Source organism: Pleurodeles waltl, chromosome 7, assembly GCF_031143425.1.
Source record: "Pleurodeles waltl isolate 20211129_DDA chromosome 7, aPleWal1.hap1.20221129, whole genome shotgun sequence".
Taxonomy (NCBI): domain Eukaryota; kingdom Metazoa; phylum Chordata; class Amphibia; order Caudata; family Salamandridae; genus Pleurodeles; species Pleurodeles waltl.
The window spans coordinates 133728044-133746393 of record NC_090446.1 but is presented as its reverse complement, the minus strand read 5'-3'; the positions used below and the strand labels follow the sequence as shown (position 1 = coordinate 133746393).

General features: G+C 42.8%; 1 protein-coding gene across 1 annotated transcript in view; it reads right to left on the bottom strand.

The window, feature by feature from the left end:
- MYLK2 (myosin light chain kinase 2) overlaps window positions 1-18350 on the bottom strand; it is a 130876-nt gene that overhangs the window by 50830 nt on the left and 61696 nt on the right. Inside the window, exon 7 of the mRNA XM_069243366.1 lies at window positions 13788-13897. Coding sequence (XP_069099467.1) covers window positions 13788-13897 — 110 coding nt within the window. The remainder of the gene's footprint in view (window positions 1-13787; window positions 13898-18350) is intronic.

Here is an 18350-nt window from a genome sequence, read left to right as displayed (position 1 = left end):
TACCCTTCGATAAACCCTAAAACCCCCATGCTACACCTAAACGCTATCCATCTTTGAACTGGAAACCCTTACAACTCCTTAATGTTTAACAATCCTGAACATTTAAAAACCATTACTAGTTGTTAAAACTACCCTTCCTTGAACCCTAAAAACTCCTTATTAACCCTTAATCCTACCCTGAACCCTAAAAACCGTTTCTACCTTTTATTCCTACTGTTCCCTGAAACCTACAATTCCCTCAGTGCCACAATTCCCTGAATCCTACAAACCCCTTACTATTCCCTAATGCTATCCTTCCTTGAGCCCTAAAAATGAGTTACTATCTTTTCTTTTTTAAACAAGGTTTTATTACGGTGTTCCAGACATGGCACAGTGCAGACATAGTGGCACAGGAATGCATCATTACTTTGATTGTGCATCAACAGGGCATCAGGTTTAACAACCACAACAATTAGTATACAGAATAAATCATAGGATATCACTGTTGGGTAGTATTAAGCAATGATTAGCCATGAAAATCAAACTGAACTGTAGCTATATCCACTGAACTCAACAAATCCCTCGATTCCCACCTCCCCCTTGCTCATGTGAAGGGTCCTAGGAGTTGTCTTATAACTTGTACTATATATATCCACTGTCAAGGGTTACAGTGCGCTCAAGTGTAAGTCAGGGGTCTCCTTGTCCCCATTAGATCCCTCCCTCCCAACATGGGGGTGCACAACCTGCCTCTCTTCCAGGACAGACAGCATAGCAGACTAGACATGCAGACCATCATCTAGTTCATCATCTCTCTGGTCATGCTTCCTAACACACTTCTTCCGCAGTTGCCAACTCAGAGACGTCTCAACAGCATTCCAGATAAGCAGGTGGTATTGGGCTCATCCATTTAATAGTAATACAGCACTTTGCTAAGAGCAGGCCCAGGAGGATGAACCTTCTGCTGAGTTGTTTGTTGGGGGGAGACAGCAGGAGTCCTAGCAGCACCTGCCTAATCTCTATCTCTACTTCCCATCTTGAGGCCCTGTTGAGGGCCCGCAATATTTCCTGCCAAGAAATTGATATGGACGGGCACATACATACCGTGTGCAGGAACTCTGACAAAGTGAGCACACATCAAATAGGGTGCTATAAATAATGTGTAGGAGGAGTTTTGGAGTAAGAAATGTTGGGTGTATGTAGTTGTATTAAAGCAGCTTAAACCGGGCATTGATGAGTTACTATCTCTTAATGTAATCCATTCCTGGACCACAAAAAACAATTAATATCCCTTACATCTACCCTTCTCTAAACCCTAAGATCCCCATGCTACAACTTAATGCTACTCTTCCCTGAAACCTAAAAAAACTTTACTACCCCTTAATGCTGCCTATCCCTGAACCCCCAAAATCCTTACTACTCCTTAATGCTAACCTTCTGTGACCCCTCAAAACCATTACTATTTCTTAATCCTACCTATCCCTCAATCCTAAAAACCCCTACCACCCTTTACGGCTATCAGTCTTTGAATGTTAAAAAACCCTTAACACACCTTAACCCTATCCTTCCATGGACCTGGAAAACACTCTTGCCGCCTCAATTCTTACCCATTCCTAGATCATACAAACCCTCACTATCCCTTACAACTACCCTTCCCTGAACAGCAATACCGTACTACCCCTTAACACTACCAAGCCTTGATCCCTAAAAATCCCTTACTACTTATTAACACAGCCTTTTCTGAAAAATGAAAACCCTTTACTCCCCCTTAATACTACCCATCCCAGAACCATAAAAATCCCTTACTTACACTTAAAGCCACGCTTGCCTGAACATACAAAAATCTCCCTACTACTCTTTAACACTACCCATTCAAGAAATCTAAAAAATCTATGCCTCAACTGTACTGTTCCTGAACCGTACAAACACTTTCCACCCTAATACCACCCATCCCTGAACTCTAAAGCCCTTATGACCCCTTAATGTTACCTTTCCCTGAACTCTAAAAACCCTTTACTACTCCTAAGTGTTACCCGTTCCTGAACTCTATAAACTCCTCGCTACCCCTAAACGCTATTTGTCAATTAACTAAAAAGAAAATACGACCCCTTAACACTACCCTTCTCTGCACCCTAAAAATCCCTTAATACCACATACAGCTATCCTTCCCTGAACCCTAGAAACCCCATGCTACCCTTTAGCACTACCATTTCCAGAACTAGAAAAACGTATTAACCCTGAACACCACTCATCTGTGAATCCTAAATCCTCACTACTCCTTAATGCTACCCATTCTTGAACCCTAAAAAACTCTAACTACCCCTAAACGCCGACCCTTGAAAGCTCCTCACTACTATAAATTGCTTCCCATCCCTCAACCCTAAAAACCCTTAATGCTATACTTCAAAGAACACTAAAAACTCCTTTACACTGCTTAACAGTGCCCTTCCCAGAATATTAAAACCTCTAATGCTACACTTCCCTGAGCCCTAACAATCCTTTGCTATCACTTAAATCTATTTGTTCCACAGCCCTACAAATTCTCACTACTCTCTAATGATACCCTTCCCTGAATCCTAAACCCCTTAAAGCTACACTTCCTTGAAACCTACATACTCCCGACTATGCCTTAATGTTACCACCCCTGGCAGCAAAAAGCCTTAATTTCCTCTTAAAGCTGCCATTCCTTTAACTCTACAAACCCAATACTACTGCTAATGATACCCATCACTGAAACCTAAAACGCTCTTACTACCCTTTAACGCTACTGTTCTCTGCACCTTAAAAACTCCTTAATACCCCTTTCACTTACCCTTCCCTGAACCTTAAAAGCATCTTTGTCAGACCTTGCTCTGGGGACCTGGGGCAGTAAGGGGCAACTGGGCACAACTGTGGTTACTATGTCTCTGCAAACTGGGTTAAACACAACCCTTTCTGCACTTGACTCTAAGTGAGAGCTGCCACAGGCTTCTAAGGAAGGTTTCTGTGGGGGTTACTTAGGCCCAAGGATAGATACCAGTGCTGCTGCAGTGCAGTAAATCAATGTCCAGCCCAATGCTTCTCTTTGTATTAAAGGCAAGTTTATCATTATTCATAAAACCATTGAAATCCTCTACACAAGCAATTATGATCGAATACCCGATTCTCAGGGGTGGCTCCTTAGAGGGACATCCACGAATCAGACCATCCCTGGCTCTAGTGGGTCTCCCCTCTAGTACTGTGTTGCCCCTTTTGTAGCAAGTTCAGGTTCTATCACGTAAACAGGCAGAACAGCTTGTGCTTCTGTGTTCCCTCCGCCCGTCTGATAATCAAGATGCACGCAAGTGTTCCCATGCCTAGGGCCGGTCAGTCTCTCACCAAGTCCAGTTTTAGCAGCTGTGAGGTACACTCAGTACTCTTACTTTCTCACCAGTCCATGAATGTCTTGTTAGGAATCTTCCTCAGCTGCTTGGATGCTTCCAGCGGTACACAGCAGTTCAGGCAACGTGAGAGACAGAATTCGCCACTCCCACGGTAGTGGGATCTCTTTGGCAGTGCAGCAGCCAGCCGCTCAATCCTTCACTCGCAGGGTCATGGCACGAACGGAGGTGTCTGACAATGTCCTTCTTCCACGTGGCGACAGCAGGTCTCGGTTTGCTCTGGCTCTGTAGTAAGTACTTTGTGGTGCTTCCTTGGCACTCTGGCCACAGGCCACAGGTTGATGAATTCTTTGGTGTAGCAGGCTTCAGGCGCTATCATTGGCACACGGTGCCTCGAGGAAGTGATCTTATATCTTCATAAGGCACACCTCATGTGGTTCCTCTTGGGTAACTTGAGTTCTTAGCTGGTCTTGATCCAGTGACACAAGTGGCCATGTGCGGTCTTACAGGCCACCTTTTTCAGGACCTGTCCCGACCCAATGACACACTTGCAGTGTTGTGGTCACACAGTGCATTACAGGGCACAGGGACAGCAGCAGAAGCTGAGGCACCTTCAGTCGGGCTCATCACATGGACACACCATTCCAGGGGCCAGGTGGCTCAGACAGAGATTGGACACGGGTTGCACTACCCAACTTGGGAACACTGTGATCCTTCTAGGGCTGTTGCTTCACAAGCCTATGTCAGATGGACCCTATGCCAGGGTCAATTACAGCAGTTGTCCACATTTGACTCCTCCTGCACAGCTTTTGCTTTGTTATCTTCTTCACAGTCAGGATCTTGTTGCTCTTGTAGATCAGTAATGGCTCCTTCAGATCGGATTCCAGGCAATGTTCCATCACCTATGGGTAGTTGGCTGTCAGAGTGACACAAACCCTTAGCTGATTTGAAAATCCCTGGGTACTCTCTGGAGTACCCCTCCTTGGCAGAAGCAAGCATAACAACAGGCATCGATGGGTCTTGGGTGTCCATCTATATAATGCTTTCTCAGAAAGAGGCTGAGTATTTCATGTCTGCTTCTTGGAACTGGTGTGGGTTGGTTCCCCTTTCATGCATTTTGGCTAGGCTACCTCCCAGGCCTAGCCTCTATCTGCAAAAACACTCTGTCCAGCAAGACAGTCTTCAGGTCAAGTACCCACCACAAAAGTACAAAGAGGTGACAGCAGGCTGCACCCAGCTATTTAAGATCTTTGCTCACAAATCAGGAAGAGACATGAATCGGTGCCCCTTCGAAGGGTTAATTCCCCTATCAACTGATACTGCAGGCCTCACCCTATATCCCCTGCCACCCACCAAATTGTTAGCTGCAATCAGAGTCATTTACATCCCACTGTATCAGGAAGAGCCCTGGCAATACTAAGGACAGCCCGACTCCTCTTTCGTACCACAGTGACTGGTGCTCCTCTCCTATCTAAGTGATGCCAGCAATCAACATATGCTGTCTGGTGGAACGTAACCTCACCTCTATCTTTTACTCAGCTCTGTCTGTGAGCTCCTAAAATAGAACCCACAGGCCTGCAACAATTGTGCACACTACTCTTTCTAGCATACGCACAACACAAGACATGGCAAACTACTGCTTCTGGCACACATACACAACTTATGGGATATCGTGCTTGAGAATACTGGGTTCATCATGAGCAGCGAACTTTAGGTGAATGGGCAAGCAGACGTGCATTTACAATACACAGATAAAATATCTGTTACTACAATTGTCTGACACTCAATATGCTGCCACCACTGCGCTCCACACAGGAAACCTGTGACAGGAACGATAGTCCTTTGTCACTTATGACAACATTTCAGGACAGGGTCCAGAGCCCAGTATTGTCAAAGGCCAGGCTTACGTTAATGCATGCACATTAGATTTGTGTGTGATATGCCTGCAAAATCAAACAAGCATTGGCAAAGTCAATAGGTCTCGCCTTTGCAAGAGCTTCTATTTTTGTTTTCTCTGTTCTACAGTAGTTGTGTGGCTAGTAAATGTCGTTTGTGTTAATAATATATCTTTTTAATGTTTGGCTGATTAAGTGATGTATTTTTGTACCTAGTGAGTCTGTAAATATTTGTTTTGAAAGGGTTATTGTATTCTGATTAACTTTAGTATGTAAAAAGGAGTATTTTCTACTGTATGCAAGATCTTGTAGCTTTGGCAATGTTTTTTTAGTCATGTGGTAAACTAGCACGGATGCTGTGCAGCATGCCCGAAAGTAAAAAAAGTACTATGGTGCAATCAAGCACTTTCTTTTTACTTTGAACCATGCTGCACAGCAGATGAACTTCTGTGCAACATGGTAAACATATAATTGACAAAGCCAAAAATGTCTACTACTCTGTTTTGTCAATGTTTTTTAAGCGCTGTGACATTGCCAGCACTGACTGCTTCATATCACTTTTCTTTTTTTTAGAGTACAACATGGTTACAAAAATATTGACAATAAATTGCACATAGACGAGATCTGTTGACTTTGCCAATTCTTGTTTATTAAGAGCAATCAACGCTGCAGGTTTAGGATAAACAGCAGTGACTTCAATAGAACAGGAGTCGCTGGCTTTGGGGGAAAAAAAACACAATTAACGAAACAGCGTAAAAAATAACAAATAAAAAAATGGATATACGCTACAGTGCTAATATAAAGGTGGAAAGTCGAAGAACTTGTATTGGGTTGTTAGCAATAATCAGGGCCACTGGCGATGCTGCAACATTTTCCACTGGATGATAGGGAGTCACCGCTGAACACTGGACACACCACAGCTAAATCATGCCTGGCCCTTGGTCTTTCCCAGTCGAGCGCTCTTGGATTGTCGTCACGAGCTGCCTGGACTACGGAAACACCCTATACGCAGGAACCACCGCTAAACTCCAGAAACATCTGCAGCGAATACAAAACACCTCCGCCCGCCTCGTCCTCGACATACCCCGCAACAGCCACATCTCCGCCCACCTGAGACACCTGCACTGGCTTCCCGTCAACAAAAGGATCACCTTTCGGCTCCTCACCCACGCACACAAAGCCCTCCACAACAAGGGACCCGAATACCTCAACTGTCGCCTCAGTTTCTACACGCCCACCCTTCAACTTCGCTCCGCCAACCTCGCACTCGCCGCCGTCCCTCGCATCCGCCACACCACGGCAGGTGGGAAATCCTTCTCCTACCTGGCGGCCAAGACATGGAATTCCCTCCCCACCAACCTCAGGATCACCCAGGACCACCTCGCATTCCGGAGGCAACTCAAGACCTGGCTCTTCGAGCAGCAGTAACCCCCTCCCCCTAGCGCCTTGAGACCCTCACGGGTGAGTAGCGCGCTTTATAAATGTTTTTTTGATTGATTTGATTTGATTTTGATTATATCCTTGTCCTCCTTTCCTCACGCTCTGCACCTGCACCTTTGATTCTTGTGGGTTAGGTTGTGCTTTACATAGCTTTTGCATATACATGCATACTGTTTAGTTTAAATAGAAACATTTGCTGCCTTGTTTACCTATTGCAGTGAACCAGGGACTATATTAATGTATGGCCTGAGCTGGGGATTATTGAAGTACAGTCCCTAGGAGTGGTAGTACTTATTACCTCATCTTTGTTTGCTACCCACTTAGAGCAAAATGCCTGCTGACATAGTGCGTTTGCAACCCATAATGTGGAGTTTTGATGTGTGAGCCTGTGTGTTTGTTTCTATACAATTTTCAGATCAGTGAGAAACTTAACTACCATGTCTCATCTGGAAGGTGACACAGTTGTCTGCATACAGTCGAGCATTCAAAGATGCTTCAGATTTTACCAACCAGAAAATACATTTCCACTTGAGTGCCACCGCCTTATCTGCAGAAATCAAGGTGATAATTTGTTTAAATTCATCGGGTAGCGTCTGTGTGTTATAAAAAATGAGGAAAATAATCTATCAAAACGTATTCAACTACAATCTTGCAGTAGTTTAATTTGAGTCTCCAGCGGAGGTTTGGCAGAAAGCAGGACATGATGTGACTCTACTGAGTCTGAGCACAGGGGTCATGTTACAGCCGCAGTCGGCACTGGGTGGATCTGTCTGGCAGGGGGTGGGTACCACAAGTACCAGAGTGCAGGGGAGCTGCTCATGTGGGCATGGGACTGCTCGAGCTGGAGGGCAGTGAAAGTGCAAGAAAAAAAGTTACAGAAGGAACAAAACTTGACCAATACAAAACAAAAGTAGTTTCTAAAGCTTTACACACTGCCTTCAAAAATAGGGGCCTGAAAAAAACAAAGGTTTTTTAATGTTTCACAAGCTTTTAACACTGGCTGAAAAAAATGAAGGCACCGAATAAGCAAAGGCTTGCAGATACAAAATGAAAGAAATTTTGAGGCGCTGTCCCCAAAAATAAAGGTCCCACAAAAACAAAGGTTTTTGAATATTTCACAAACTTTATACAGTGACTTGAAAAACAAAAGGACCGAATGAACAAAAGTTTTCTGATACGAAACTAAACGAACAGCAAGTGTTTCCATATGGCCGAAAATATACATATAAACAACACATGAAGGAAAGATTCAGTAACATGATAAAGGACGAAAATAATACCTACCAGAGACACAGAGAGAAACACAAAAAAAATAGTGCGCACAAACACACATACATGAAACCTGGTGAAAGGCTACAAGTAATACTGACTTGACCTGTGGGTGACAACAAGACACAAAAAAGGAGGGACATATAAACTAGAACCGCATACAAGCTATCGTTTGCAAAGGGACACTTAAAGTTATCAATTAAAAGTGATGGGCAGGCTGGGAGCCTACCGAGTGAATACAACAGGTCTTGAAGTAAAAGCACATGCCCTACCTAGGCAAGACCTAAAAACTAGATTCACAGGTATGCACTAGTTTGGGCACGTAGAGCAGGGACCACAACCGTACACAATGCAAGGGACATTTCCATCACAACACCCTTTCTTCCCCATCATGCTACTCTTTCATGAACTCTTCAAGCAAGCTCCTTACTACTCCAAAATAATCACTCTGTGACTCTGCCTGCTAAAAGCAGCAGGAGCCAAAGAGTGAAATAAAGAGAAGAACAAGAAATCAAATTACTCATCATTTCTAAGTGATCCTCAGAGTCCTAAGTGTGATCCCTAATATTTATATCGCCATCTCCCTTTGCAGAGGCGTCATTGCCCCTGGTATCAGGAACTCTGGGGAGGAGTTACTACTTGATATAAAGAATGCCATTATAATTCTTAGTGTTGTCAAGCTACAAAGAAAAGCTTATTTCTTGGAAGATTTATTAGAGTGTTTTTAGGTCATTAGTAAAAGTACGTTCTGGACTATATTCTGAGGTTTATGTACAGTGGAGCTGTGCTGCATTGCCATGTGGAAGAAATTAGTGCTACCCCACTAATGGAGCCATTTACAGAATGTTGGATGTTTTGCTATTCTACCACAATTCGGTAATACTGTCATCACAACTACATATCATGACATTACTGCAAATTTAGAAATAGATGTGCAAGCATTGTTTCTGTCTCTTTTTTTTAGCAATTATTGGCATAAAGCACCAGTTTTTAGCTTATGATCTAGTACGAATAGGCACAGAATAGTACAGTACTTTTTTCTTAATGAACAAATATTGTTAAATACACTGAAAGCCCATTTCCACAGATTTCACTGGACATTTTACAGCTCACACATATTCTAAATATCCCTAAAAGTCATATGTCAGTCAATGCCAAAATCCACCATTATTCGGAATCTTTTGTAATAATGGTCCATCTAGCAAAGGCAAACTTCCCTTTTTAGGTCTGGCTTGACAGTGCAGCTGTCTCGATGACATATTTTTAGCAATTTTTAAAAATATGTATAGAGCGGGCTTTGAAGCACCACTTCAAGTGGTAGTACTATCTCACCTCCTGCTATCAGCGGTGATGTATCATTCCGCCTTCCCAGTAGTGCTTACATCAAAATGCACTACGGATTATTCTAAATCTGAAAAATAAACTCAACTATGTTGTTTGTCATATTCAGTTATTTTCTTCCAAATGGATTCTACACAGAAAGCAATATTGTTTCCTACTTTCTCCCAGCATTGGCAAAGGCAGTAGGACAGGCTTTAATGTGGTGAACAACATTTGTGTGTACAATGGATGCAAAGAGAATTAGAGAATGCCTGTGTTTACATTTTTGGTACATTAAAGTAAGGCCTTGCAAAGCTTTGTCATGTTGTTAGGCTTGACATGTAATGGTGCCTGCCGTATTCATGGCGAACATGTTGATTTCTATACTACCTGTAATAGCCTTTATGGTAGTCTCCTGTTGCCACTGGTTTCTTTTGCTACAGCAACTTCAGCCACTGGCTTGCGACATTGTTGGTCACCTCTTGGATCAGCCCACAGAAGTCCTGTGATTGTACTCATTTTCTATTGACTTTCAACTGTTTAAGTAAGTCCAATGCAATGTATGTGGGTTAATTTTATGGTCTGTGAGATACGCTGTAGCACTGGTGAGCAAGCACTCACAAAAGCATCTTAGAAACAGATTACAGAATAGAAAGCTGCCCTTTTTCTGTATCATCCATATTTCATAAGAGCGTGTCTGTATTTGCTACCTAGTACACAAACAACTCTTGGCAAAGCTACTAGCCCACAATACAAACATCACACCTACTGACTTGGCCAATGCTTGTAATATTCAGTGCACACTTTTGCTTTTGAGTGAAGGCCAGTGCAGAAGTCTTCACTGATAGTTTTGATGGTTCTGAGTATGGGAAGGTGTATCACCAAAGGAACTATTCACAGATCATAATAGAAAGAACTGAAAAAAATAAATGTTGTTGATACCTTAAAAATTCTCCCACTCTGGTACATTAGTAGCACCGTAGGACCTTCAGTGGCAGAGATGTGCTATTGTCATCCTGAACTAGGTATCTTCACAACTAAGGCCTTCATAAAAAATTGCCTAGAAGTGCAGATATTTCTCCAATACCAGAATTACAGTCTGGAGTTCCCACTCATTCAAGGCAGGGAAATAACATGGATTACAAGTTTTTGGTGAGTAATAAATGGTAATCTGTATTTTTGTACCAATTGCCTCACATTTTTCTTCTAGTTTGAAAGAGATTAAGGGGGTTATTACAACTTTGGAGGAGGTGTTAATCCGTCCCAAAAGTGACGGTAAAGTGACAGATATACCACCAGCCGTATTACGAGTCCATTATATCCTATGGAACTCGTAATACGGCTGGTGTTATATACGTCACATTTGGGACGGATTAACACCTCCTCCAAAGTTGTAATAACCCCCTAAGTCTCCTTTTTGCAGCTGAAAGATCTGCATAAAACAATGCAAATTATAACTCCGATGAGAGTTACTGATCCCACTGGTGTATTGGAATGCGAGCACCTCATTGGATTTGGAATGATACATGAAACGGCCAATAGAATGTGGTGTGAGAAAAATGCTCCTGTAGACGCAGCAAAAGCCCCAATCTAGTGATGTCTCAAGCTATTGGTAACAAGAGGTCACAATGGCTGTACTGTTATGCCAGACCTAAAAATTACTTCTATCAAAAGAATCACTCTGCTATTAGCCAGTGCTTAATTTATAAATAAAAACGTACCAGGGCCCAAAGCTCTCCTCTGAAACACGTGACTGCTGCAATTAAATGTGCGAGCACGGAATACTGAGGCAGCATAATCATGAAGCCATCTCAGGCCTCTATAATCCATTTCCATACACTTCCTGCTGGGAAACATCCTTTTTTACGACTTTTTTATTACGAAAGTCGTGGTTAACGAAAGCGTAACAATGCTTTTTTTAACCACGACTTCGTATTTTTGTGCCTTAACTACTTATGTTCTGAACAACGAACATGCGTGGTTAAGGTACAAAGAAGGGAGTTGGCGAAGGTAAGTGGTGGGTTTAGGTTTTGGGGTGGGGTTGGGGGGGTGGGGCGTTTTTGGGGAGGGGGTGGGGGGTCAGGGGGTTTTAGGTTTTGGGGTGGGGTTGGGGGTGTGTGGCGTTTTTGGTTTTGGGGAGGGGGTGGGGGGTTAGGGGGTTTTAGGTTTTGGGGTGGGGTTGGGGGGGTGGGGCGTTTTTGGTTTTGGGGAGGGGGTGGGGGTTAGGGGGTTTTAGGTTTTGGGGTGGGGTTGGGGGGGTGGGGCGTTTTTGGTTTTGGGGAGGGGTGGGGGGTCAAGGGGTTTTAGGTTTTGGGGTGGGGTTGGGGGGGTGGGGCATTTTTGGTTTTGGGGAGTGGGTGGGGGGTCAGGGGGTTTTAGGTTTTGGGGTGGGGTTGGGGCGTTTTTGGTTTTGGGGAGTGGGTGGGGGTCAGGGGGTTTTAGGTTTTAGGGTGGGGTTGGGGGGGTGGGGTGTTTTTGGTTTTGGGGAGTGGGTGGGGGGTCAGGAGGTTTTAGGTTTTGGGGTGGGGTTGGGGGGGTGGGGCGTTTTTGGTTTTGGGGAGTGGGTGGGGGGTCAGGGGGTTTTAGGTTTTGGGGTGGGGTTGGGGGGGTGGGGTGAGGGATGTAGGGTGAATGGTGCCTATTGCTAATGATTTTATCAGGAATGCCTTTACAAACAAAATATAGTTGTTAAGGCATTCGTGGTAAAATCATTAGTAGTAAGGACGAGGTCGGTGTTCCGACCTCGTTGTTAAGGTTAGTAGTTGTTTTTAATTCGGTGTTCCGTCATATAATCCTTCCTGCCCCTTCAGTTCATTCTTGCAGCTTTCTGATTTCTCCCTTTGTGAGGCTTTTTCGTTTTTCCTTTCTTCTGTCTTTCCCATACCTGTCTTTCGCTTGCAGTAAATGCTTGAGGCAGATAAATAAGTGCCTGTGCCCCGCACAGGAAACCTCCGGCTCAAATTAAGCAATGCTATTAGCCTATTCACACACATGCTCACAAGCTATTACCAGTAGTATTGGTTACATGTCTCCGTAAGTATTTCATTTTGATGCCTGCATGCTTTTTTCTGCTTGCATCTTGGTGCAAAATAATTCATACGTGCTTATTAGTTTAAATATCTCTGTCAGAGCTAATTAGCACCTTGTATGACATGTTGTGCTTGGCTCAGCCACTCAGAACGCTGATGATGCTGACAAACAGAGGCACCTCTGATGTTTATTTGCCTGTGCTTGGTGAGATTGGGATGATGAGAGGTAATATGCTATCCTCATCTATGGGTTAAACTGGAAAGTGGGCAACTTTAAGCCATTTTATGTAAAGGGTGTGTTGTAAACACGAGGGCTTATGGTGGGTAATAATGTTCATAAAATTGTATATCTGAACAAAAAAGGATTAGGAAAATAGTGCTGTTTGTACAAATTAAATTGAATGTTGTTTCAATGACATAAGATCAATGTTCATAATGTATAGATGGAATCTCTAAAACTGGAATTGAATTGCAAGAAAACTATATCATTTTCCTACGTGGCAACTCTGGGTCAGCAAAATTTCGTTGATATAAAGGAAAGCAATTGGTATGTAATAGCTTATTTTGAGAAAAAGGAAAAGATACATTTTATTCTTCAAAATTCTAATATTTAGGTTGACTTTTAAGATAAATGGTAATTTCTGAATGTTAAAAGTTGAATCACAGTTGTAGTTTTGGAGTAAAAAGCAGCATTTTTTGTTCATGTACAAATATTCAGGCAACTGATTCAGATCGGATTATCTTGGTATTTTGAAAATATTTTGAAGATTCTCTATAAAAATAGAATATATTATTAAATGCAATGGAATATTCAGGAAATGGATAAAGTAAAGATTAGAGAAGGATGTTTTTGCTTGTATTTCGTCAAGAACCTTTCCGAGTAAGCAAATACAATAAGATAACAATGTGTAATGTATGTGTCACAATTCGTACTGTTGTTTCTTGGGTGTCACTGATAACAGAATCATGGCCAAACAAGATGTCTGCCACTTGTCCCTAGAATTAAAATACTTTACTGTCATTCTAAAATTCAACTATGTTAAGTTCAGTCTTTTTGAAGAGTTTGAGAGAAAAGCACGGTATTGCTCAAAAAGTGGTACTTACAATATGTTGCAATATACTATTTCAAGAGCCTGCAGATATGTAGAGCATTAAAACTGGCACACTACCACAGAGAGGCCAAAATCGAAGTAGGGTCTCCAAAGATTGTGAAATGGACAAATGGCATGATCTTGGTAGTCTTTTTCAGACGCCGATTGTGAGTATATATCTCAGTAAAAAGGTGTACAGAGCTCCAACACTACTTCCCAGCACAATATTGGTTCCAAGGATGACACAACCTTTTCCAGATCAGAATTGGCTGAACTGCTAACATAGGTTACCTGGTACACTATGTACCTGGATATCCTCTTTTTCAACCACTATTAAGTACATGTTTCTGCGTTCCCACCAGCTGCACAGAGGTCAGGAGTGGTCAAAGCACACTGAGAAATACTCACTATTCCAGGAAGAGGATGATGCTGCTGGACGTCTCAAGGGCATCAAACATCTGGATCAGATTCTGGTGGTGCAACTGATTCATGACATCCACCTCATTCAATGCCATCTCCTGCAGAGCAAATAAAGGGAATATTATGGAAAGTTCCATTAGTTGGGATTGGCCGCTGAAAGCTTAACTCTCTAGGGTTTAATCTGTGGGGTTTACACAGGCCACATTAAGAGAGCTGCTTACTAACCTCTGATGATTATAAGCGTACTTTAAAATGAAGAACATAGCAACTTTCAATACGTCTTCTTCATGACTAAGGGTCTGGCTAATATGTATGTTGCATAATATGTATTTACCTGTTTGTGATGGGTAGGCTGTATCCTGGCTACAGATTTACATGTCTATAAATGGAAAGCTCACACTGAGGAATCTTATATAGTCATATATTTTTAGGCTGGAAAGATATACTTACCCCCAAAAACTCTGCTTCAATTCAGTTTGAAAGGGGTTATATATTTTGGTATTGACTGGCTTTAGAATAGTTCCTGGATTTTTACTGACGTAAGAACTAGCTGCTGAGATATGTGTACAACCTGCTGGTCAACAGAGTGGATACTAGAAGGGCGGAATCAGACTTTCACCCTTTTTGTGTTGATGATACTGGTAACGTCTACCATTACGCTATGAAGTGGCAGAAAATACCATATAATACCCATTTTATAGAAATTAAAAGTGTAAATAAGCTGGATTTAGGACTACACATACATATGAATACCATCTGATGAACAGAGTTCCACTGCTTTGGGGATGGTATTTTTAGAGTAGTTGCTAATTCTCTGCAACAAAGAATTTAAAAAGCCTTATTGAGTAATGAGTAATGATGAAGGTAAGCAGAGTTTGACCCAGAAGATTATTAGGAATGAAAATTCATTTATACACCTGAATGTTTTGTAGATGACAGTGCTTAATTGAAAAGTAATAAGAAGGGAACGTTCAAAAACACCAAGTTACATGCTAAAAGCGCACGTCCAACAAATATTAAATAAGGTATCAAAAGGAGTAGCATATTTTGTATGAAAAAGAATAATTCAGCAACAAATTTGTGAAACATTTTGGATTTCAAGGAAAGGGAACCATATACAACCTGGTACAGCAGTGATCCTAACAAAGGGTACAGTACAAATGTATTCCCCTGGTGTGGTTGTATCTTTCATAAAACAATATCCGGCAGCTGCCATGTATGCAGGGACTCTCAATAAATTCCGCTAGCCATTTTATGCTTATTTCTCTGTATTATAAATGAATGACAATTGCTTTCGAATTCTATGTCAGGACCTGAGGCTCCAATTATGCTTTCTCTTTCTTCTACTATCTCAACACAGCAGCCAATCAAATAACAGTAAAACAAAAAACATCAATACCCATGATGCTTTACTGTAGACCACATGTACCAATCACATCTCATGACCCCTGTCCATATAAACCATGACCCCATAAGTCGCTTCCTCTTTTTTTGCTGCTCTGCAATAAGTAATTGATTGCTTTTATTCTTCTTATAGATCATTGCATTGTTGTATTTCATGTATTATTGTGATTTCCTTTACATTTGGCGAAGAGATTCAGCTCTCTTCCATAGTCTTTGTCTACAACACTTTTCGCGCTCTGTTTTTCATTGTCGGCTTTCTTGCTGAGTTGGGCCATTAGTGGAGAGGGAGCGGGAGCGGACTACGCGGATCTCGCGTAGTCCTATTTGTATTTCTACTCTTCTCCCCTCGCTGCGTCGCGCCGCGTTTTTACGAGCCAATCTTTATCAGGGTGTTTCCTCTGAGAGACTGGCTAATTTCTCCGTAGCGCGAACACGTGGAAGCCCCCCTTTTCTCAACTAGTGTGCTCCCAATATGCCCTGCTGCTTGGAGCTCGTGGGCTGTAATAAAAGAAAAAGGCTTTGCCTAGTGTGTGTATTTACACAGGCTGCTCCCTCCACATTTTATTGGCCTGTTAAGCCTGTCAGGGGTTTTTACACTCCCCCTATATTGTTATCTCCTACCTATTATTTTCGTATCTAAATAAAGATATATATATCAGGAGAATGGCTCAATGGGATGAGCATGAATCAGGATATTTCCCTGAAGATACTGATAATCAGTTGGAAATGAACCTGTTTGAAGGCCTTGAAAGCAGGTTCAACAATCTGTCAATAATGCCCTTGTTAGGGCTTTGGGACCTTTTTCTGGTCAATTACTTGACTACGCTTGAACCCAGGGTTGGATGCAAGAACCCCAGACTCAGGACGAAGGGTCAAAATCGACATCAAAATCTAGGAACATAGGAAAGGGTTTGGATTCTGCATCTGTGGACGCACATGCTGACGCTTTTGAAAAACTTCGCGGCAAACAAGACAGTAAACATAACTATAGCATCAAAAAAGACTCTGGCTTTTCCCTTTCTTCTTCAGACAAAAATACCTCATGAGAGGATTCTGATGACTCTGATGTCCCGGGTCCCAGTGAGAAGCCTATAAAACAAGTTTCCCCTCCTAAAGTACTAGATTTTGATCCCACCGAAATTATCCACCCCAGGGCGTCCAATTGGTTTCCTCCTCTAGAGGTAGGTAAGTATGTACAGTCCCATATTCGCAAGAGTTTCGATAAGTAGGTGCGGTCACTCCTTCAAGAGGAATGCCCTAGACCTGATCTAGATGGCAAAGTTCCAGAAACTCCGGAAATTGACACCACTATGGTGACCTTTATGAAAAAATGCACCAGGGACCTTAAGAAGGGTCTATACAGTTCGTGGCATAACTACCAGGACAAATTGTTAGTCATGTCTGGTCCTTTGACAAAAATTCTGGAATTGGACTTCCACGCCAAGGAATCAGGGACACCGGTTGACACCGACGTTGTAATAGGTTGGGCACAAAGAGCCATTTGTCAACTTGGAACACTAACTGCGCGATCTCATCCGAATGCAGGAGGTCCATATTTATGCGTATCAACCCTAAACTAAATGATTTGGCCACCTCAGAAGCTGGTCCTTCGGCAGACGGATTTCTCTTTGGGGCATTATTCATCAAGGAACTAGCTAAGTTCTGTTCTACTTATTCTTCTCCCGACAAGGCACAGATGTCCCTCAAAAAGGTTTTCAAAAGAGGCCTTTTTCTCAGGGCCGGTCGTTACGGAGGGCGAATGTCTGGCTGAGGATCTTTCTCAAGTCCTCAGAATTAATACCCAAGAGGAAGAGGAGGTTGGTATGGATAGCAGTCTTCAGACACCACCTTCTACCCCCTCGCACCAGAAGAGTGCGTTCCAGATTCCGTAGAGGGTCCCGCCAAGGTCAACAGGGAGCAATTCAAGATGCTGGATATTCCGGTAAGCATTATTCCATACTCTCAGGTACTACTGGGGGGCAGAGTGGGATTATTCCTGGACAATTGGAAACAGATTTCTGGGGATCCTTCGGTTCTTCAGACAGTATTAGGCTTCAGGTTGGCGTTTCTCAGTACTCCGAAACAATTGCAACCCCCTCCTCAGATGTATTTTTTCCTTGCATATCAGTCCTTTACAGACTTAGATGTTCAACATCGACAAAGGGGCAGTACGTTTTTGCTCCCCCACCCGTACGGTTTTATCAGCCCCATTTTCTTAGTAGACAAGAAAGGTGGGGGTCATCGACTTGTGTTAAACCTAAAAGATTTCAATTTTTGGATCCTCAACAGACACTTCAAAATGGAGGGAATACACATGTTGACAGATATTCTATTAGAAGGCAACTGGATGGTCCACCTGGACCTCAAGAACGCCTATCTCTCGATTCCCACTTTCCCTCCACAGGAGATACTTATAATTTCTGTGGAGGGGTCATTGCCTGGAGTTCCATGCTCTCCCCTTTGGTCTGTCATCAAACTGATGGGACCAGTGGTGGAATAACTTCGAGCCAAAGGGGTGCGACGATCGTATATTTGGAGGACATATTGTTGATGGCTCAAGATGCACAGGCTCTCCTGGATCATTTAGAATGGACTATTCATCTCTTACAGAAGCTGGGCTTCCTTGTCAATGTGCAGAAGTCAATATTGAGTCCGTCTCAGGTGATCGATTTCCTGGGATTCAAGATAGATTCAGTCCAATCACAGCTTATTCTGCCCTCTCAGAAAATGTGCAACTTCAAGAGAGAATTGAAGTTTGCTTTAGTCAGCCCGACTGTGTCTGTTGTTGAGGATGATTGCCAGGTTAGAGGGTCTTCTGGCCTCGTCTATTCAGGCCATATTGCAGGCTCCCTTTCACTATCGTGCTCTGCAGAGACTCAAAATCCAACATCTGCAGAAGGCTCTGAATTATTCAGAACAGATTCCGTTATCCAACAAATTGAGGTTGGAAATTCATTGGTGGCTAGAGCATATGGAGGCTTGGAACGGCTGAGCCATTTTCGGTTCTTTTCCAGAAGTGGTGATTGAATCGGATGCCAGTCGTTGGGGCTGGGGGGCTCACTGCGGTTCTTTGGTGACAGGGGGCCAATGGTCTAGATCGGAACAGAATCTCCACATCAATTGCTTGGAGCTTCTGGTGGGCTCATT